This window comes from Pan paniscus, chromosome 9 (genome assembly GCF_029289425.2).
Source record: "Pan paniscus chromosome 9, NHGRI_mPanPan1-v2.0_pri, whole genome shotgun sequence".
Classification (NCBI taxonomy): Eukaryota; Metazoa; Chordata; class Mammalia; order Primates; family Hominidae; genus Pan; species Pan paniscus.
Window position 1 is genome coordinate 123,645,950 of NC_073258.2, and position 22,129 is coordinate 123,668,078.

A 22,129-nucleotide genomic window follows, 5' to 3' on the forward strand; every position below is an offset into this window, starting at 1 on the left:
ATTCCAGCCTGGGTGATAAACTGAGACGATGCCTCAAAAAACAAACCAACCAAAAAAGCTACTTACATTTATTGTGGCACTGATACCTTTGAATTTATTTCTACCATCTTAATTTGTCCTTCCGAATCACCCTACTTTCTCTATACTTCTCTATATCTTTTATATCCTCTATTAACCTGAGAGAATTTTCTTTATTTTTCCTTCTACTGATTTGCAAATATATATTCTCTTTATATTCTTTTATTGTAACTCATGTACTTAACTAGTCTAGCATTAAATTAATATTCCCATTCTCCTCTAGAACATGTTCAAAATTATTAGATTGTTTTAATCCAGTCACCTTTCCTGTCATACATATTACTTTGTTCAACAACTTTTCTATCACCTTATATATTCAAAATTAGTCACTGCTTTTATTATTGTTGTCTAGAGTTAATACTGTATTATGAGTTAATACTGTATTATATTTAGCCAGTTGTTTATTAATGTCTTTGCCTCACATCCTTTCTTCCATGTTACCCTTTATTCTGAAGTAAATCCTTTAGAAGTTCTTTTAACAAGTATGGTAAACTTACATGAAAACTTCTTTATTTTACTATTTTGAATTATAGTTTAATATTGTGAAGAATTCAACTCTTTGAAAACATTACTTTTCTGTCTCCTGGTTTCTGCATTGCTTTGAAAAGTCTTTTGTCAATATAATTAACATTTATTTTGTTTTGTTTTTATTTTCTCTTATTGGTTTATAAGTGTTTCCTCTGGTTTTGGTGTTCTGAAGTTTCATTGTGATATGCTTAGGTATGAAATTTTTAATTCTGCCTGAGACTCTTCTATAATTCCTAAATCTTAAGATTCATCTCTTTCATAAATAATGAAAAATTATCACACATGTTCCCTTTGAATATTATGTCTCTCAAATTTACTCTATTTTCTCCTATAGGAACCCCAAATAGCTGTGTGTTAGATTGTCTATTCTAGACTTCGTGCCTTTTTAACTGTTTTTATTTTACACCTTTTATTTCTCAGTGCTTCTTTCTGAATAATTTCTTCAAATAAGTTTTCCAGCGTAATAAATCTCTCTTTACCTGTGTCCAATATATGCTCTTTAATGTATCCACTGAGTTTTAAATTTCAATAATGGTATTTTCCATGTCTAGAATTTCTATTTGGTTCTCATTAAAATCTCTCTGTTCTTTTTCCAAAATACAGGATTTTTAAATATGTTTCTCGGGTTCTTAGCTTCTTTTCTCAAGTCTTTACTCATCTTAAACTACCTTATGAATGTTATCTAATATCTCTATCATCTGAAGTTCTTGGAAGTCTACTATTGCTATTTTTATGTGTGTGCATGTGTGTCTGCTGACTCTCATATTTGGTAGATTATTTCCTCTTACGGGCAAGGACTTTGGATTGTGAACTTACATTTAGCCACCTTTTCCGTGGAAACCTAGGCAGGCTTGGGTGGGAGTGTATTTCTCTAGAGAAGTTTTGTATTTGCTTCTGCCAGATACTACAGAAGTATCCCTCATCCAAGATCATTGTTACATTAGTTTCTTCATGTTGGATTTCCGTGATTATGTGGGTAAGGTAAATTTGAAATCCAAATATTGTCCTATAGATATTCACAAGAGCTTGTTGTTGTTGTTGGGTTTTTTGGAGAGAGTGGGGGTTGTTTTTCTATTCAGAGCCCAGAGACCAAGACAGACAGACTTGCTTCTTGTTTCTCATGGCCGGTGAATGGGTTTTGAATTAATGTAGCTTTTAACTGAGGGTGTAGCACCTCAAGTTATAGTCTTCTTACAACGATCTTAGTTCTGATTCCCTGCCTCACACAGGACCAAGATTTTGCATATCCTATACCAGCGTTAACTATTAAAACTCAAGCCTGTAGACCCAAAACTCTTGTAAAGAAAGCTATAACTTCAGCTAATCTAAAATCTGCTTTGGTTTTTATTCCTTTTGTTCATTTTGGTCTTTAGAGATTTCTGTTTATCTTACCAATTCAACTATGTGTTTAAAGGATGTTTAATGTAATGCAACATTTCTAGGTATTTTGCAGTGGGAAGGTCTTTGATTTTTCAAAATGGTGTTTTTTCTATTCTGAATGCACTAAACAAAAGTTCTAAATAAAATGTAGACTGTCCTAAAGGAAAAAGAGGAGGAGTTTAAGATAAATAAGAAATTAATGTATTCATGAAAAGATTAAGCTAAAGGTCATTAATTTGATTTGAGAGTGATAAATACATCAAATTAATGGTTCATAAAGACTTTTATGCTAGATGTCTTATGTATTTGGATTTTATTAATAGATTTGTGCCTTTTTTTTTTCATTAAGGAAATTCCATTCTTCTTCTGACAGCCAGACGGTTAGAGCTTCTCCAGATGCACGGCTCACCCAGATAATGGAGCAGCATCAGCAAGCCTTGGTGCAGCTGACCGACGTGCAGCCCAGTGAAGGGGCCTTATCCAGCGTCACGCTTCCACCTATACTGTCAAGGGTAGAAAGTGAATCCCAACTCAGTTCAGAGAGAAGCCAAAGAAACCAAGTGAAAATTAGCCGTAGCAATTCTGAAGGCTATCTGTTTCAACTGGAAAAGGGAAAAAAGCATAAGAAAAGAAGCAGCAGTAAGGTAATAAAAGCACCATTCTTACCAAGTAACCCTTCCATTTTGAGAATACAGATGGACCTTGATGTAATTATAGCCCTGAAATAGGGATGGTCATTACTGAGTTGCTGCCACACTGGGTCGCCCAGAGTCCTAAGGAGTTTCTTACTCCTGCCCCTGCTACTCCCTGGGGTTTCCCTCCCCTTCTTAATAGAAGTTGTTGCTGCCAGGGATGCCCATTTCTCCCTCCTGTTCAAGTCATCTTGGCGAGAGGTCTCCATTTGAAGAGTGGCAAAACTCCTCCTTTCATCCCCAGCTGAAACATCCCTTCCTCAGGAAAGCTTCCATACTCCACCCCAAGCCCCATGCTAACCTGAGTCTTCATGGTTATTAAATCATTTCTTCCCAGGTCATTCTCATATCTTAAAAAGTAGAGAAAGCAGGGCTGAGTGAGTGAAAGCGCCTGTTGCCATTGCATTTTCCCACCATCTGCCTCTATGAGGACTCATATTGGCCCTAATCTCACCCCAACTTCTGCAGTAAAATACCTGGGCTGGCCAGTGATTGAACGTTCCTCTCAAACATTAGCTGACCTTTACTGAGTTCTTTGTCTCAAATCACCATTACTAGCACCTTTGCGCACTTCAGTCTTTTCTCATAGGGCCTACATGATTTAACAAGTAAAATTGGGGACCCAAAGTAGAATGTTTTCAGTAAGAAATGAAGGCGCCTAGGAAGGGGACTTTTTATGTCCTGTGTATTTCTCTTCTGTCACTGGCAATAAAAAGCCCTCAGGAAAGGTCACTTGCTTCCAGTGTCAAATCATAAGAAAAAAGCTGGAAATGCATTCTATTTTACAGGCAACAGGGAAAGGCCTGGTTGAAAGCAATAAGCCTGTGGTGAGTTGGGTTTTCAGGGAACAGACTGAAATGGAGATTTGCATGCAGGAGGTCTCTAGACTGAAATGGAGATTTGCATGCAGGAGGTCTCTAGACTGAAATGGAGATTTGCATGCAGGAGGTCTCTAGCAGAGCAACCTGGGGTACCTTTAAGGGAGTGAGGGAAGCGGGGCTGGGCAGAGGTGGGCTGTGATGCAGACACAGCAGTAGCCTTGGCCCAGGTTCTGAGGGTTCTAAAGTTGGGGTGGCCCTTCAAAGGCAAGGGACCCAGGCTTTTGTTCTCCCACACCAACCTGCCATTGGATAGTGACTGCCCCTGGGGAAGGGTGGTGACTTTGTGCACAGCAGCTCCACGTGGCTGAGGCAGTGTTTAGGGAGGAACTCAGCTGTGAGCCATCAGCAGACAACACTCCCAGCGTCTGGAGAAATGAGTGCCTCAGTACAGAAGGGCCTCCGCGCTAAGACAACTTGAGAGGAATTAAGCAAACCATTCCTAAGTTGAATTCAGTTTGTTATTAAATAATTTCTAGGCCGGGCGCGGTGGCTAACGCCTGTAATCCCAGCACTTTGGGAGGCCGAGGTGTGTGGATCACCTGAGGTCAGGAGTTTGAGACCAGCTTGGACAACATGGTGAAACTCCGTCTCTACTAAAATACAAAAATTAGCCGGGCGTGGTGGCAGGTGCCTGTAATCTCAGCTACTGGGGAGGCTGAGGCAGGAGAATCACTTGAACCTGGGAGACGGAGGTTGCAGTGAGTCGAGATTGCGCCATTTCACTCCAGCCTGGGAAATAAGAGTGAAACTCTGTCTTAATAATAATAATAATAATAATAATGATTTCTACTAGGAACTTGGAAGATGCTGGGATGTAAAGATGAGCCATGACCCCTCCTCAGAGGAAGCTTCCAGCTGCATGGAGCTTGGGAAGGCAGACGTGTAAATGCTTATTATGTTGCAGTATAATGTTGCAAGCAAAAAAAAAATAATGATATTAATTAATAATAAAAGTAATAATAATAATGTAGGCATGCATGGGGAGCACAGAGGAACATAAAGGAAAACTGATATCCTGACCTGGGGTCAGGCAAAGCTTCAGAAGATAATTCAGAACTGCGTCTTAGAGGGTGATGAAGAGTTGGCAAAGAAGACTGCAAGAGCAGGCCGGGCGCGGTGGCTTATGCCTGTAATCCCAGCACTTTGGAAGGCTGAGGTGGGCAGGTCACAAGGCCAGGATTTTGAGACCATGCTGGCCAATATGGTGAAACCCCGTCTGTACTAAAAATACAAAAATTAACCGGATGTGGTGGCAGGTGCCTGTAATCCCAGCTACTCGGGAGGCTGAGGCAGGAGAATTGCCTGAACCTGGGAGATGGAGGTTGCAGTGAGCCGAGATTGCGCCACTGCACTCCAGCCTGGGGGACAGAGTGAGACTCCATCTCAAAAAAAAAAAAGAAGACTGCAAGAGCAATTCAGGCAGGAGTACCAGTACGAACAAAGGTTCTGAAGCTGTAACATGGTGCATGCTGGGGATGAGAGCATTTCAGGTCCTCGTGACTAAACCTGGGAGGCAAGGAGTGTTGAAAGATGGGAGCGGAGTGGTGGATAGGGGCCAGGTCTTAGAAGATCTCATTTTCCATTCAAAGAAGTACTTTATTGCGTAGGACGGGGGGATCATGGAGGAATTTTAAATTGGTTGGATTTGTATTTTAGAAAGGCAGCTCTGGCTATGGTGTGCAGGGCAGATGCAAGACATCCCAGAAAGTGATGGGATTATGAAGTCCATGGATCCTCAAGTGGGGCCTTTAGAGAAAAAGATAAGGGGTGGCCTCAAAGAGAAAGTGAAACTGGCCTGGATCAGGCAGCAAGAGATACTAATGAGAAGAAAAAGAGGATGTCTTGGGGCTGAGATATGACCCCACCCCAATCCTGCAGCTCCCATCTTGAGCCCCTCTGTGTACCCCGGGTCTTCAGCTCACAACCCTAGAGTTCTTACCCCAGCTCCTTCACATACCCCCACCTGGGGCTCTTTGAACTCCTCATTCCAACTTCACGCTCTCGTGTCCTCCCCTCTGCTGGGGACGGGACCCTATCCGTGTCCACGCTGTGGAATCTGCAACTAGTGACTTGGAGCTGGGAGAATCCCCGGTTCCACTGTAAGTAAGGAGAAAGGTGCTCCTTTTTTCTTTTCTTTCTTTTCTTTTTTTTTTTTTTTGAGACAGAATCTCGCTTCATCGCCCAGGCTGGTGTGCAGTGAAGCAATCTCGGCTCACTGCAACCTCCATCTCCCGAGTTCAAGTGATTCTCCTGCCTCAGCAGGAGTATCTGGGATTACAGGCGCACACCACTACACCCGGCTGATTTTTGTATTTTTAGTAGAGATGGGGTTTCACCATGTTGGCCAGGCTGGTCTCGAACTCCTGACCTCAGATGATCCACCTGCCTTGGCCTCCCAAATTGCCGGAATTACAGGTGTGAGCCACTGCGCCCAGCTACAAACGTGTTTTTTTAATCACAGGTAACTTCTTTTTCCACAGAAACATCATTACATGGTAGTTAGGCTGTAAGGTACTATTAGCACTGTTTTCAAGAGTTTTGTGAATAAAGTAGGTTTTGAAGACTTGACTGGGAAGCTGGACATCATCCGTATTATTTCTATAAGGACATGTATTCAGAACACATTTTCGAGGTGAGGACAGCCTGTTCACTGCAGTACATATAGATTACCAGGGACTAAATTTAGCTCAAACACACTAGCTCACACGAGGATCTTCCAGGTTGGGGTTCTTGCCAATGATGGGTTGTTGCTGAAAATGCAAGCTTTTGAGCTCAATTCTCACTCAGCAAGATTTAGAGGAAGCCATGGACCCATTCATTCCTAGGTTCTCATCTCTATTCCCAATATCTCTTATGACTTGGACAAGTTATTAATTCACCTGAGCCCTCATTTCTTCATCTGCACAATCAGAATTATTCTTTCTTTTTGTAGACTTAGTGTGATGTTAAGTGAAATAATGTATTAAAACTACAGCTTAGTCCCTAGCAAAGAAGACATCAACTAAATGTTAGTTTCCTTTTCCTTTCCCCTTCTTTTAGTTAATTGAATTTATGTTTTACTGAGAAAAGTAGAGGAAAGTACTCCGACGACAGTGTGTGTCACCAGAAATCTAAGCGCATGGGAGGTCAGGGGAAGGAAAATTTGCAATTGCTGCCTTCCCAGCCATCTTTCCAACTGGGGACATCCCCCTTCCTGCTTTCTATCAGGAATGTTACAATCTGTATATCCATTTTCTCAATCCAGCACTTTCAGCTTACATCTGACAAATTCACAGAAGTGCTCTTTGTCCTTTAAGCTATTCCAGAAGCTAAAATGACTTAGAAATGAGCTATTTGTATAGGACAGCAGGTAGTCAAGGCACCAGACAGAGGGGATCATTATCCAGGTCATGGCCATTTGCTGGTCACGTCAAATCTTTTGGTTTCCAAGAGAATCGCCCTGAATCACATTAAAACTTGGAGGATTTGTAAAGATAATAGGCCCAAGCACCCTTCCTCTTCTCCTGACAGCTCTGTTGTAACTGAGTTCCGAATGCCGGGCATTGTCCATGCCATGAAATCTAGACATCAGGCAGTCAGGGATCAAGAGATGGCAAACGGTATAAAAATATCTGTTGCAACCCACCACAAAATGACTGCTTCAGGAGTTTGCTGACAGCTAACCGTGCTGAGCTGAAGTAATTAACTCATGTGTTTGTTGTCACAGACAATCTGGGCATTGCTGCTTGACTGCTTCTAAGAAGGGGTTTATTTGGATTAAGTTTAGCAACTGCAGAGCAAATTTCCTTCACTTGCTGTTCCACAGTGTTTGAGGCATTGTTTTTTGTCGTGTTTTTCAGTAACTTTCTCACACTTACACATCTGAGGAATTTTCTGGAGAATAGCTCTGCAGTGGCCCCCACAGCAGGGTACCACCTTTCAGAGTTGAAACAGGTCCTCACTGAACAGTCAGTGTCACTTCCAGTCGGGGCACACTGTGTCCCAAGTTTACAATTAAAAACTCTGCTGTCTTGAGAAGAACTGTGGTTAATTCCTGGTACAAACCTTGCATCAGGAGAGTCCTATGCCATCGTCCGCTAAAGCGATCAAGTGTGAACACCAGTGCAGAGGGGCTGGTCTGGCCTTAACAATCCTCAGATGGTGCCAGAGTCGGTAGATGCCAGCTCATGTGCATCTTATACAAAGACTAGCAGCAAATCTCATCAGGGATTGGTTGAGAGCATGCCTGTATTTTCCAATTTGTTCCCCTTGTGTTTGGAGACTTAACAAGACTATCATTGTTGATTTACTTTTTTTTTTTTTTTTTTTTTTTTTAGTATTGTGTTACTATGACTTTTTAGTCTTGTAACAGCCATGGAGAGGTAAATCAAAGTAAATTCTGGGGATTACTTTTACTATAAAAGACTTTTGAAGAGCCAGAAAGTAGATTAGTGGTTGCCTAGGGCTGGAGGCGGAGGGGGCAAAGGGAGTAACTGCTAATGGGGACAGGATTTCTTTTCAGGGTGATGAAAATGTTCTAAAATTGGAATGTGGTGATGTTTACACAACTTGGTGAATATACTGAAAACCATTGTATTGTACAACTTCAAGTGGGTAAATTTTGTGGTATGTGAATTATATCTCAATAAGCTGCTATAAAGACTTTTGATGGAGAGAGATCAAACAAAATTGCACCTCTGAGAACAAATCAAGATTACTTGCGCCAACCTTAAGTAAATCCAAGATTTTTCATTGCCAGTCACCCAGAACAAACTCCGTTAGGAGCCATCACCATCCCTTGAGAAAGGTCCCGTTGCTATAAGCACTTCATCCATCCTGTAAAGGGATCAGCAGCACTTGGAGATCACCCTTTAGGCCACACTCTGTCCCTTCATATCGAGGTGTAATACTAGACCCTGGCTCTGGTTTTCTGTGATAGCCAACATGTTTATTGGAGTTGATAGTAAGAACTGTGGCTGGAGAGTACTGGGCAATTATTCATGCTTCACAATGTGTCTTTTGTAAGTCAGTGGAATGATTAGAAGTTAAGCTGCTTCAGACTTAGGATGTGATTTGTGAGCACTGATCATTTCTTTCTCATCATCTTTGGACAAATTGGATTTATGACTTGGACATGAGCAGGGTTTTTTCCTTCCTTTTAATCATTGGTTTACTTTGGCAAATAGATGGTAATTCAGTGACTGCAAAACAACCATACAGATGGCATACGTGAGAGAAAGAACAAATTTGCAATTGTGAAATATAAGTTGTCTGAGTTCATTCACCTATTGAAAATTGGTAAAGGTTTTAAAATGTGAAAATACCCAGTATAATCAAGGTTTGGACAAAAAGAGCAATCTTGTGGCTCCATTGTTAGTGGAAGTGTTAATTGATGGCCTTAAACACATTCATTTTATTTCAATAATTCTACTGCTATTAACGTATCTCAAAGAAATAATCAAAGTAGCCCAGAAAAACAATGCTCACCCTAGGACATCTTAAATGTTCAACATTTAGAGGAATAGCTAAACAGTCCAACAAAACTAGACGATAGAATGTTATGCATAAAACTCACATTTAAAAATATATATATACTGACAGAAAAAATGTACTATAGTACTAAAATGCTTAGAAAAAATAAGAATTTGGGCTGGGCACAGTGGCTCACCCCTGTAATCCCAGCACTTTGGGAGGCCCAGGCAGGCAGATCACCTGAGGTCAGGAGTTCGAGACCAGCCTGGCCAACATGGTGAAACCCTGCCTCACTAAAAATACAAAAATTAGCCAGACATGGTGGCAGGCACCTGTAATCCCAGCTTCTTGGGAGGCTGAGGCAGGAGAATCACTTGAAACTGGGAGGTGAAGGTTGCAGTGAGCCGAGATCACACCATTGTACTCCAGCCTGGATGACAGTGACACTCCATCTCAAAAAAAAAAAAAAAAGAAATGAAATGAAAAATAAGAATTCATAGTGAATGGACAATTGTATGAAAGTATGAACAGACAGATATAATGGAGAGGAAGCAGCTGTCGTGGTTTTGCTGAGTAGTGACTTCTGTTTTCTTAAAGGAGATGTATGATTTTGAAATACCCTTCAATGAACAGTGTGTCTTCTGCATACTTTAATGTTACTAATTTTTTAATGATTTTAGTTCAAAGCCTTCCTTAAGAATCTTGTTTTACTTTTTAGAATTAGAATTAGAGTATTGACCATAAATGTTTAACATTCTAATGGGGCAAATTCTATTTTACAGAACTTTGAATCCTTGTAGTGTAGAATTGTTGCCTATGTAGCACATCATTTTGGCCCTTTTAAATTATTAATGCAACATAAAAGTGCTGAGATGTTAGGAATATTGCCTTCAGTGGGCAAGTAACACAATTACCATTTACAGTGATTTCTGAAATATGAGTTCATTCTTCTTACATACAATTAGTCCACAAGTGATTGCTAGCACTGGTGGTTCCACAGCTCAGAACATCAGAACCAGTATTCTTGTGATTCTCCTTTTTCCTGGCTGCAAAATTGCTGCTGCAGCTCCAGCTCCAGGAATCACATCCTTACCAAGAAAGGGAAGGGAAGGGGCTACCACAGCCTTAAAGCTTTCCAAAATATACACTGTACCCCAGCAAACTTTTGCTTAGACTTCATGGGCAAGAGTTCAGTGCTGAGGAGAATGTTTGTCTTTTGAACATCTACAGTGGGAAGTGGCAGTGGAGAAGTGAATTGGGATGACTCTGGGTACTCAGTAGACCACAGTGAGTAGGACATGTTCTTGTAGTTGTTGATACAGTGTGTTTACACAAGTTCATTTTTAAGATTGGAGAGTTATATGCAATAATTATACCTAATATGAGAAAATGTCCTATTTTAAGTCTCTGGACTACCTCTGCTAAATTCTGTCTTAGAAAAGGGCAAGTTAGATGTATATCTTAGGACTTAGTACTTAACAGGAGCACAGCTGGTCGCGGTGACTCAGACCTGTAATCCCAGCACTTTGGGAGGCCGAGGTGGGTGGACCACTTGAGGCCAGGAGTTTGAAACCAACTTGGGCAACATGGTGAAACCCCGTCTCTACCAAAAGTACAAAAATTAGACAGTCTCATAACCTGGCCTCAAACTAAATAAATAGATAAAATTTTTAAAATGGAATAATTAACAGGAGATTTCAAAATTGATAAAAATCCTGTGCTTTGTCATTAACATATAGACAGGGACTAACATCCACAGTTAGGTACACAACAGCTGCTTCTTCAATGTGGCTGATTTTTCTCCATTTTAAGTAGTAACTTACATGTGCCTTAAGAAATTACTGTCATCTGACCACCTGTTTTATATCGTCTTTCCTATCCTTCCCAAAAAGGAAACCAAATTAATTAACAAACTGAAATTTAAAAAGGATGTGAGTTCCCTGTAAGGGGAAGTAGCGAGTCTAAACTTCAGGGTTTTTTGTTGTTGTTGTTGTTGTTTTTGTTTTTTTAAATAGAATCTCTCTCTGTCACCCAGGCTGGAATGCAGTGTTGCAATCTCAGCTCACTGCAACCTCTGCTTCCCGGGTTCAAGCGATTCTCCTGCCTCAGCCCCCCGAGTAGCTGGGATTACAGGTGCCTGCCACCACGCCCACCTAATTTTTGTATTTTTAGTAGGGATGGGTTTTCACCATATTGGCCAAGCTGGTCTCGAACTCCTAACCTCAGGTGATCTGCTCACTTCAGCCCCCCAAAGTGCTGGCATTACAGGCATGAGTCACCGCGCCCAGCCTAAGCTTCAGTTTTAATTTTGAAAGCAGTGGTTTGGGGAATATCTTAATCTATCAGGAGACAGATAGGCAGTAGAATATTAGGGTTTTTTCCTGCCTATTATTGTGCTCAGGTGCCATAATCTAATCAGTCAGTTGTCTCACTTTCTTGCTTTCTGTCCTTTTAAATGGGCAATACTAATAAGAGTTGTCATATTCAATTCTATGTGCCCTTCAAAATATCTGAAATCACACTGACTGAACAATATGAGTTTCTTAGTGAGTCTTGCCAAGACTCTCAAACACTTACTTTTCTTTTGAATATTATAAATAGATTATCATTGTTTTTCCCTTAAAATTATCTTTTTCCCCCAATAATCAATAGCAAAACTTGAAAGGTTGCTACCTTCTTCACTTCTCTTCTGGATTGTCTCTAACGGGTAATGCTGTGACATCATTGGACAGGGTATTCTCTTTTTGAAGCACTGTGTTTATCTGATGCATTTAGATACCTTCTTCCAGGGAAGTCATTTGGCCCAGCAAACTGTCTAAGACTGGACAAAATGGTAATAGGAACAGTGGCAAAGTAATAACATATATGTTGTGTTAAAAACGTTAATAGCAAGGGCCAGGTGAAGTGGCTAACATCTGTAATCCCAGCGACTCAAGAGGCTGAGGTGGGAGGATCACTTAAGCTCAGGAGTTCAAGCCCAGGAGTTCAAGTCTAGCCTGGACAACACAGCAAAACCAGGTATCTCCAAAAAATAAAAAAATAAAAAACATTCATAAGAAAACAGGACATCACTAGCTTGAAAACTTTTATTTGTAATTTCAGAATTTTAAGTTTCTTTATTGCAGAAGTGGAAAAGTGAAAACATGTTAGCTAACCAGCTACGAATTACCAAAGAGACTATTACCAATAACTACCATGAAAATGGAAGCATTGTCAGGAAAGGCAGCCATTCTTTGACAGTGCACACAGGCTTTCATTATTTTCTTTCTTACTTTATGTGGCTATGACACCTTACAGGGTGTTAGGAGTCGGGGGACACACAAGTCCTTAAAAGAAACTGTTTCTGTGGTTGTATTTTTAGAATGCCAAGCTGAAAGGTTATCAGAAAAGAGACGTGAAGCTTGGAGGCCTCGGACCTGACTTTGAGTCCATCAGAGACAAAGTGAGTGAGATGCACATACAGTGTTTCCAGACCTGACTCAGCCCATCTGTCTGTTAGGAAACTTTATGAAGACGCCCCCCAGAATTAAACCCTAATTCAAATGTCTCACTCTGAATAGAGACCTTCTGAAATAATCTTGGTATAGAGACCCAGACACCTGCCTTTTGCCTTAAAATAAAAATATTTAGCCCGTGTTGTTATATGTGTCTGTCTTTCAGTTAGTTTTGAAGGCCTGCACGGAGAAGTGGGGCCTGTGCACCTGAAAAGAAATGTGTATGTTATGTGGTTGTTGGTCTTTCCCACTAGAGTTATCTTGATAATTGTGAAGAGTGGCCACAGAGAAGACACTTAGGGGAAGAGTTTCCCAACCCCTGAAAAGTGCATCCACTTTATTCTCTTTCCTCTAGTGAAAGGAGATCTTCATTTAATGTGTTTTAACTGCAGTTGCACTCAAGGCATAAAAAGAGAGTATAGTTCAAAGTTGGAAGCAAAAATGAAAATAAATTGGGTAAATGCAACAAAGAAGGTTCTGAATGTGATTTAGCCCCTGTTAAGGGAATACCGGGCATGCTATTGCAGTGATGTGCCTCCTCACAGAGAGACTATTTCAAGGAGAAACAATTAACTTAACCATTTCACTGCTGCCACCTTACTCAAGGTGATCCCATTGCTCCTGTACAGCTGATAAGATACGCCCAGTATACTGAAACCAGGGCATCGCTTTAGATAGAGAGCAGAGAGAACTAGCAGCACCTGGATTCATCATAACTTTGTTTCTCTGAACAGACGCAAAAATTAATACAGCAAAAGGAATATGCAAAACAAGTCAAGGAGTACAACATGAAGACACTATCCATTCTATCAAAACCACAAACAGAAAAAACTCAAAAGAAATCTGCTATCCCTCGGCAGAAGGTAAGAAATTCTCAACAAGGCATTTATTTTTTCAATCAGAATTAAAAGGAAACTTTTATTACCGCTTTTTTTTTTTTTTTCAATTAGCCACAGAGTGTTGCCGTCTTGCCCAGGATGGTCGTAAGCTCCTGGGCTCAAGCTATCCTCCAAACTAAGCCTCCCAAAGTGCTGGGAGAGGCACCACACCCAGCCCGTTTTCTTGTAACTTAAAAAAAAAAAAACCTTCCCATGTTTTTTGGAACACAGGAGATGTTTTAGCTACTCCATTCCTGTAGCTACCCATCATTCACAGATAGCAATGCAATAGTGACACACACACAGTCACACACACACACACAGTCACACACACACACACATACACACACACACACACTGCTGTAAAGTTAACCTTTGTTTTTCCTGAAGTTATTGTCTCCATGTCTTTTCTTCCAGGAATAGTATTTTAAATTTGTCACACACAAAAATTAAATAATAATGTGATTTCTTAAATGAGCAAGCTTCATCATCAATTTTATTTTGTATCATTAAATAAGCTTTAAGGCAGTTGTTGTCTTCTTGCTGCTTATATGTCAAAGAAAAGACATATAAACACTGTTTCTCTCAACTTTATTCCCCTACACTTTCCGTAGGGATTGTAATATATAGGTTCCTCTATTGAAGAAAAATGATTTCATGGAATACAGAATGTTCTCCCTCTCAGATGGCATCAACCATCAGTTGTGATGTGAATGAAATATGTACACAGAGCTTTGCAGTACAAGTCTCTGCCTCAATTGATCTATCCAGTCCCTGTAAGGACACGGGACCCTTTGCATGAGGAACAAGAGATCCTTTGGTGCCTGCAGGAATTTGTACTTCATGTTCTCTTTCACAGACCATCATGTTTTCTATTTATTGCCTTTCTTCCTCAGACCTTGAAGACTTCAATCCACTTGATTGAGTTTCTATGGTGCTACTTTTTCTTTTTTCTCCAATCCATTTTTTTTTCATGAAGAGTTTCAAGGCAACAAACCTATAATTAGAAATATCTGTAGCATTCACCTACATGCACTGAGAAGTCTAGACTTTTCTTTTCTACATTTTAGAGGTTTTTTTTCCCCTTGCAGGACTGAAAGCATACAATCCATTTGTATTTCAGCTATCAACAACCTCTTACTAAAATGCAAAACTGTTATAAAGGCAGGTTTAGGAATCATATTTAGTGATCTCATTTTTATTGTAATGCCTTTCAGAACTGACATCACTGAGAAAAAGACTGCCTTTTTCAGCATCTAGATTGCTATAGAAAGAAAAAAAATTCAACCTCAAATACTTTCTAGATCCTAGGAACAAGAATAGCTGGTATAATGATGGGAGCTCAAGTGTATGTAAACTACAGTGATGTCTTTGGTCTCAAGCTGTAACAAGTCTTCTTTGGATAGAAAGGTCTATTAATATCTCCTTAATAGAAGTTTGGTTTTACTAAGACTTCCAGAAACTAAGTAGACCAAACACATAAGAAGGAACACTTGAAGGAAACTCAGTTTTATGACAAAAGCATCCAAAGGACACAACTGTATGTATTATTCTTCAACTCCTTTTTTTCCACAATATATTGTTTTGTGGCTAATGTATTTTGTTTAAACTGTGTGTTATATTGCATTATTTGATCTCCATTTCCACCAATATCTTAGTAAGTTATAGTGATAGTCTCCATTTATATTATAAATAAACATTTCCTAGGTTTAATTTAAGGAATCCAGGCTCACTTCCCATTTCAAATAAAATTTCATCTTTATGTGTTTAGGCTTTGGAATACGCTAAGACCATCCCCAAACCCAAATCATCAAATCTGACTCATCAAGCATCAAAGGAACAAAAAAATCCAACCTATGCTGGGAAAGAAGAAAGTTTACCTGAAATCTCACTGCTGGAAATACTGCAGAACAGACACGAAAGGGAAAAACAGGCTGTGGCTGCTTTCAAAGTCCTTCACATCGTATAGACAACATTTGATAGGAAGGAGACCAAAAATGGTCCAGGTATGGACGCGGAGAAAAGAAATGCCAACCACCTTCTCTGCGTTGAGAGTGATGGCCTATTATTATCATCTATCTGCCGTCCATGTTTGCTTTCTGCACGATTTAAAATATGAGGCCCAATTGGATTATGGTGCCATATTTTACTTTCTAGGAAGAAAATTTTTTAAATTATTTATTTTCAAATCAGTTAGAATTGGAGCTGAATAATAACTAGAGAATAAAGCTTTTGGTTTTATATTGATCTTTTGATTTCTTCATCTCTACCCCATTCCTTAGCATAATGGAAACCTTAAAGTTACCCAGAAATAAATGTAGCTGTGTTTCTCTCTTACCTTCCTAGTAAGAAAAACAAGTATAAACACTTCAGTTTCTCCTAAAATGAACTCAGTCATCCATAAATTTTGTGATAACATCTCAAAATGTCACTAAAATCTCCAAGTTTGGCAAAGGGCTTATATATATAAAGTTGAGGCCGGGCACTGTGGCTCATGCCTGTAATCCCAGCACTTTGGGAAGCTGAGGCAGTTGAATAGCTTGAGGCCAGGAGTTTCAGACCAGCCTGGGCAACATGGTGAAACCCCATCTCTACTAAAAATACAAAAATTAGCTAGGCGTGGTGGCGCATGTCTATAGTTCCAGGTACTCAGGAGGCTGAGGCACGAGAATCACTTGAACCTGGGAGGCAGAGGTTACAGTGAGCCGAGATTGTACCATTGCACTCCAGCCTGGGCAACAGAGCAAGACTCTGTCTGAACAACAACAACAAAAGGTTCCTGCCCTGACAGATTCTCTGGTCGGGGTCACAGGGATGTTAAGACAGCTGGCTGCCTGGGTCTTCGCTGACCATGCTGTCCCGGGTGGCACTTTCTGCCACTGCCACAGTGGCCCCCTCTCTGTAGAATGCAGTTTTCTTAGGTCCAGGGGTATTGCAGGCAACAAGGACCTTTCACACAGGGCAGCCACTCCTTGCCCCTCTACCACCTCTTCCTTCCTTTTCCTATAGAGGAAAAGTTCGTTTTGGGCTGATCCCTGAGGAATTCTTCCAATTTCTTTATCCTGAAACCAGTGTAACAGGACCCTATGTGCTCCAAACTGGGCTTATCTTGTATGCTTTATCCAAAGAAATATACATGATTACCCCAGAGACCTTTTCTACTATATCAATAGTAGGGTTACTTGTCTATGTAATTTAAAAATATGGTGCCTCTATTGGAGAATCTGCTTATCAACTCAATGAGCAAATCATTGCCCAACTAGAAGAGGTGGAGCAGGCTTCCATCAAACAAATCCAGGATGCAATTGATTTGGAGAAGTCGCAGCGCTCACTGGTTCAGAAGCGCCATTACCTTTTTGATGTGCAGAGGAATAACATTGCTATGGCTGTGGAGGTTACTTACTGGGAATGACTGCATAGAGTGTATAAGGAAGTAAAGAATCGCCTGGACTATCATATATCTGTGCAGAACATGATGCGTTGAAAGGAACAAGAGCACATGATAAATTGGGTGCAGAGCATCTCTGCACAACAGGAAAAGGAGACAATTGCCAAGTGCATTTGGGACCTAAAGCTGTTGACAAAGAAGACTCATGCACAGCCAGTTATGTAAATGTATCTATCCCAATTGAGAGAGCCAGAAACAGTTGACTGACTAAATGGAAACTAGGCTATGTGGCAAAATCTTTCTGTATTGCCCTCTACTGAAGTAGATAGTTTATATCTCCTAAAAATGAAACATTTGTTCCCTATACTGAGAGAACTCAATCTATTGGCCAGTCAGATGTTTCCCATCCTTCTTACTCAGCATTTGAGTTGTTCCATGATCATTTTTTTATTGTTGTTTTTTTTGCTGTTGTTGTTGTTTTTAGACAGACTCTCGCTCTGTCACCCAGGCTGGAGTGCAGTGGCACAATCTCGGTTCACTGCAAACTCCGCCTCCTGGATTCAAGCGATTCTCCTGTCTCAGCCTCCCTTCAAGCAATTCTCCTGTCTCAGCCTCCCGAGTAGCCGAGATTGCAGGCGTGCACTACCACACCCGGCTAATTTTTATACTTTTAGTAGAGGCAGGGTTTCGCCATGTTGACCAGGCTGGTCTTGAACTCCTGATCTCAGGTGATCGCCCACCTTGGCCTTCCAAAGTGCTGGGATTACAGGCGTTAGCTACTACACCTGGCCCTATGATCACTTTTGAATAAGCAGTTTGCCTTTGTTAAATCTTGGTGCCTGACTAAAGATTACCAGGTTATAGTTTAAATTTGTAATTAATTCTACCATCTTGCAATAAAGTGACAATTGAATGAAACACAAATAAATAAAGAATAAAGTTGAAAAAAAATGAAGGTACATCTGGCTGTGCCTGCTCAGATAGAACAAATCCTAATGTTGTTCTAACAGAGCATCAGGACATCAGTTGGAAACCCTCCAACAAGTCCAGAAACACCTAATGCAGGCAACTCTGAGAGACGCACTTTATCAAAGCTCCTTACTCCAAGTACATAAATTTGCTGGCCATTTTGCCATCACAAATATCTTAAAATATTGTCAAATGTGTGTTTTCACACACACAAAAATAGATAAGACAAAAGCATTCCATAGTTTACTACTGAATACAAATGTTAATAAATATTTTTTAGTTTTTAAATCTTTTTTAATATTGCAAGAATTCCCAGTCTTAAAATCATTACTGGAGAGTTTAATTTTCTACTTCCTTCCTTATATTAGATGGACATTACATTTTTAGATAGGCATATCCAGAAGTGGATAATTTGAACATCAATTTGGGGAAAATCTGTTTATCTATACATGTGGTGTAAGGACTAGCTTTGGAAATGTACTCCTATGTTGTATACATTTTACATATACCAAAATGTAGCATAAAAGATGCCTGTATGAAACCTTCTCTTAAAACTGAAAGCAGTTAGAATTGAGAGTCTGCAAAGATAACAAGTATCTGAAGATAAACAGAAAACTGGTGAATCATGTTTCAGTGGGATTTGGAAAATGTAATATATGAGGCAATAGACAGGAAAATCACAGGCCAAAACTACTCCTAAAATGTATTTATAAGAGAAGAGGCCCTTCTGGGTGCATGAAGACATTTCTAGAAATATGAGGTAGAATGAATAACCTTCATTAATTGTTTCCGAAATGGCCTTAAATTCGAACTTAATTTGGAAGAGAAAAAGAATGCATATAGAGACATTCATATTTAAAGGGCTAGGGTAAAATTTTTAAATATTCCATTTGTATTATCTTAAAATAATTTAGAGCTTGGAAAGTTTGTCACATTCAACTGCCAGTTTTTCAGAAGATGAAATGGAGGTGAAGAGAAAGGCTACATGACTCAGAAGTCCATCAGTCCTACTGAGAGTAATGGGAGGGTAGCCAGGTCTGAATCTCCCATCTTTGAACACCAGGAATAGTACTTTTTATTTGTCTATGGAAAGAGGTTGTCCTTGTTTCTCTGTGTGGATGAGCAACATATAGTTGCTATGAATTTCTATTTTGGACCTGAATTTCCACCAAGTTCAATTTTTAGAAATATGCATTACTATGTACCTAATAGTTTTTTAGCATGTACAATCTGCCAACTTCCTTACAACATTGATAAAAGTAGAATACACATATAAAGCAACTCAAACTTAGAAACTGACCAATAAAAGAGACACTATTTATTTTCTTTTTTTTTTCCAGAACATTTCAAAAACCTCCCATACTGTTTTTCTGTTAGCTTAAGCGTTGTTAAATCCTTCACTTTCACACCTACTGTCAAGAACCCAAATTTGGCTGAAGCAGCTTAAGTGATTCAGTTCACGTCAAACAACATTTCACAGGATTCTTACCCCCAAGGCAACTCTTTACTATCCAGTACATAAGACTCTAGAACATTAAAATTCTTTATATAGTGCCATGTGGCATCTATAATAACTTTGGCTTGGAAATAAAACATATTTGCAGAAAGTTTGGGGTTGAAATCAAAGAATGGATCAAAGTGGCCCTTCATTTGGCTCCACGTCATCTCACAATAGTGAAATAGAGCAGAATGTCACTAAACTACCATAAAACTAAGGGGAGAGATTTTGCAAAAACAGGGAGTGACAAACACGTTTTTTGCTCCTGTTTTAAAGTAAATTGTACTAATGACAACAATAGTGATCTTTTATAGGCCCAAGTTGGATCAGTGATCAATTTATAGCATTTCTGTTTCAAATATTCAAAAGCAAAAAATAATCTGCCAATTAGAAAACAAAAAACTTCAAACTTAAGTGATGTAATGATGAAGCACCTCTATTTGACTAGATGTTATATACATGCCATTGAAAGACATAGTACCTAATCTGCCTAATGTCTATAAACTGGTGCAAATAAAAGACATTTAAACCATGTATTCTCTCTTATTAAAGCCTCCTTTTAATTGTGTTTTTCCATCTTGAGTTTCCAACAAGAGCATCCTTTTAAAGGGAGCTTTTTTTTTTTTTTTTTTACAAGTAGCTGAATTTAATGACAGCTGTCTTCCTGATATTGTTTTGTATAGTAAGGAGTCTCTTGGGAGTTATCCAGAAACCAAGTCAGGAAAAGACAATATTGAGGAACAAAATAAAAGGTAAGCCTAGCAAAGGCACTGATGCTTAATGGTTCCAATTGGGGCCTTATTATTGGTTAATGAATCATTGTCAAAACATCACAGCAAGCAAGAACGTGCACAGTCTAGTCTATAGTGAGAAAATGACTCTTCATCCTAACAGTTATTAACTGGGAGTTGTTTGAAAACACGTCCGGTAATTATAACAACACTGGAGCTAATTGAGAACTTTGAGTTGATAGCAAATGGCCCACAATAGCAGACTAGATAACTCGGGGGATTCTTCTTTAATTACTTATTGAAAAATAGCAGAAAATGAATTGGATGTGGGTTATAGTCTGCAGATATCAAGACAAGTTTCGGTAATTCTGTCCCAAGATGTGCTTCAAAATGTATCTGTTACCATTATATTAGAAGTAGCATCTGAAAATGTGAAGTTCCTAAGTAAAAATCAGGGTTGCTTTCCTAAATATGCCTTTTGTAAGATTACCTTTTCCTACTAGAGTAAGAATCAGGCTTTAATAATATACATTTCATTCTAACAGTCAAGTATTCATAGGACGACTATAGGAATTCTCCTCCCTAACGCTGTGTTTCCACAATTGCTATTCCCAATGGGTAAAAACAGGGAGACATGAAGATACAGAAATACTCCATTTGCCTCTTTAGTTGTTTTCCCAGTCAGGAAAGGATTTAAAACTGTAGCATGAAGTGAAATTTTTGAATGACTGTGGATTTTGTTTATCCGTTGTGCTTGTTCTCCCTACATCAGTGATCATAAGATATTGTCAAAATAATATTTTTCCATACTATAAAGGCAAAATAAAAGCAAGGACATATGTTCTAATAAAAAGTTACGTTTAGACGTTTATTCCACTTTTTGAAATATATTGAAGGAGGGTCCCAGAAGCTGAAAATCTGATGCTCAGCACTGTCCCCCCACCCTATTGCCTCCAGACTAAGTGCAGTGTTTGTTTCTACACACCCTCTAGCTTCATTAAGCAAAACCACACATCTTTCTCACAAAGAGACAGAGGAAACGTAAAATATCCCAATTTCCTAAGCAAACACCTGGCCAATGGAAAGCAAAAGGCTTCGGATGGAAGACTTCATTCATTCATTCGTTCATCAGACTCTCTAAATTACTTCCTAGTGTGAAACACTCCCACTTTTCATGTTTGGTTATTTACTTTTGGCTCAGTAAAATAATTGGAAAGTTGACACTTTTCCAAAATATTAGACAACACATTGCAAGATACAATAAGATACAAAATGAATAATATTTTCAGCTCTCTCCACCTCTCAATATATGGGCTCTGGAAAATATGAAGAAAGGGAAAAAGAATTTGGTGAACAGGATTTATCTCCCTTGCTGCCTCTCCATTGCCTTTTCATTTTCCCCTTGCAAACCTGGGTAATGTAAGTAATTAATTTTCAATAAGCTGAATAAATGGTCTTCCGCTATTAAATAGCTCTAACAGGTTGAGAGGTTTACAATGATGTGAGCATTCCAGGCAAATGTATTTAGTGAAGCCTTGGAAATCTCTGATAAGATTTCATAAATACCCTTTGCTGAACTGGCAGCTTGTAGAGACCAGCACTGATACTGGGGCTGCTAAACGGGCTACTCAGGGCACCCTCTGTCACTAGGGTCTCAAGCTTTTGCAAGAGAGGTTTTAGTGCTAGATATCCCTATGGTTCAAATTTCACAGTAGGGGAAATAACTGCCCAAAATTTAAAACCCAGAAAATATGATCAGCCGTCCTTTGGGAAGCTGTCTAAACAGAGGAAGGAAGTCAAGAACAAACGGAATAAAACCAGTTCAGATCTCTATGTTTTACTCTTTCCTCTGTGGCAAAATCATCTCCCAAATCAATCTTACATTTTATTTTTTTACCATCCAGACAACTATCAAAATCATTATCATGAAACCTGGTTGGCCCTGCCTCATATCCTATCTCCACCCTGTCACCTGGCAGTGATGTCTTTTCCCATTTCCCCTGCTTCCACACAATGGTGACACTTTGAAGTAGTGCTGATGAGGTTCCCAAATCTGTTGTTTCTGCTTAAAATTGATAATCTCCTATGCTAAAAACCTCAAGCATCTATTTTTAATGAAACCTTTAGATGAATATCAAAGAACTATTTAGCCATGCCTAAT

General features: G+C 39.4%; 1 protein-coding gene and 1 pseudogene across 11 annotated transcripts in view; both read left to right on the forward strand.

The window, feature by feature from the left end:
• The window catches only part of JHY (junctional cadherin complex regulator), a 77,059-nt gene extending 61,430 nt beyond the window's left edge, over positions 1-15,629 (forward strand). For 6 of the 11 annotated variants that reach the window (XM_034933912.3, XM_034933916.3, XM_034933914.3 and 3 more), the window contains 4 exons: positions 2,336-2,630; positions 12,372-12,452; positions 13,239-13,367; positions 15,154-15,629. In XM_034933912.3, coding sequence (XP_034789803.1) covers positions 2,336-2,630; positions 12,372-12,452; positions 13,239-13,367; positions 15,154-15,351 — 703 coding nt within the window. In that variant the 3' untranslated portion in view covers positions 15,352-15,629. The other 5 variants (XM_034933915.3, XM_055095000.2, XM_063608846.1 and 2 more) reach the window with 4 other exon arrangements.
• A 604-nt stretch (positions 15,630-16,233) lies between these two features.
• LOC129393422 (ATP synthase F(0) complex subunit B1, mitochondrial-like) lies at positions 16,234-19,771 on the forward strand (annotated as a pseudogene).
• The last annotated feature ends 2,358 nt before the right edge of the window (positions 19,772-22,129 follow it).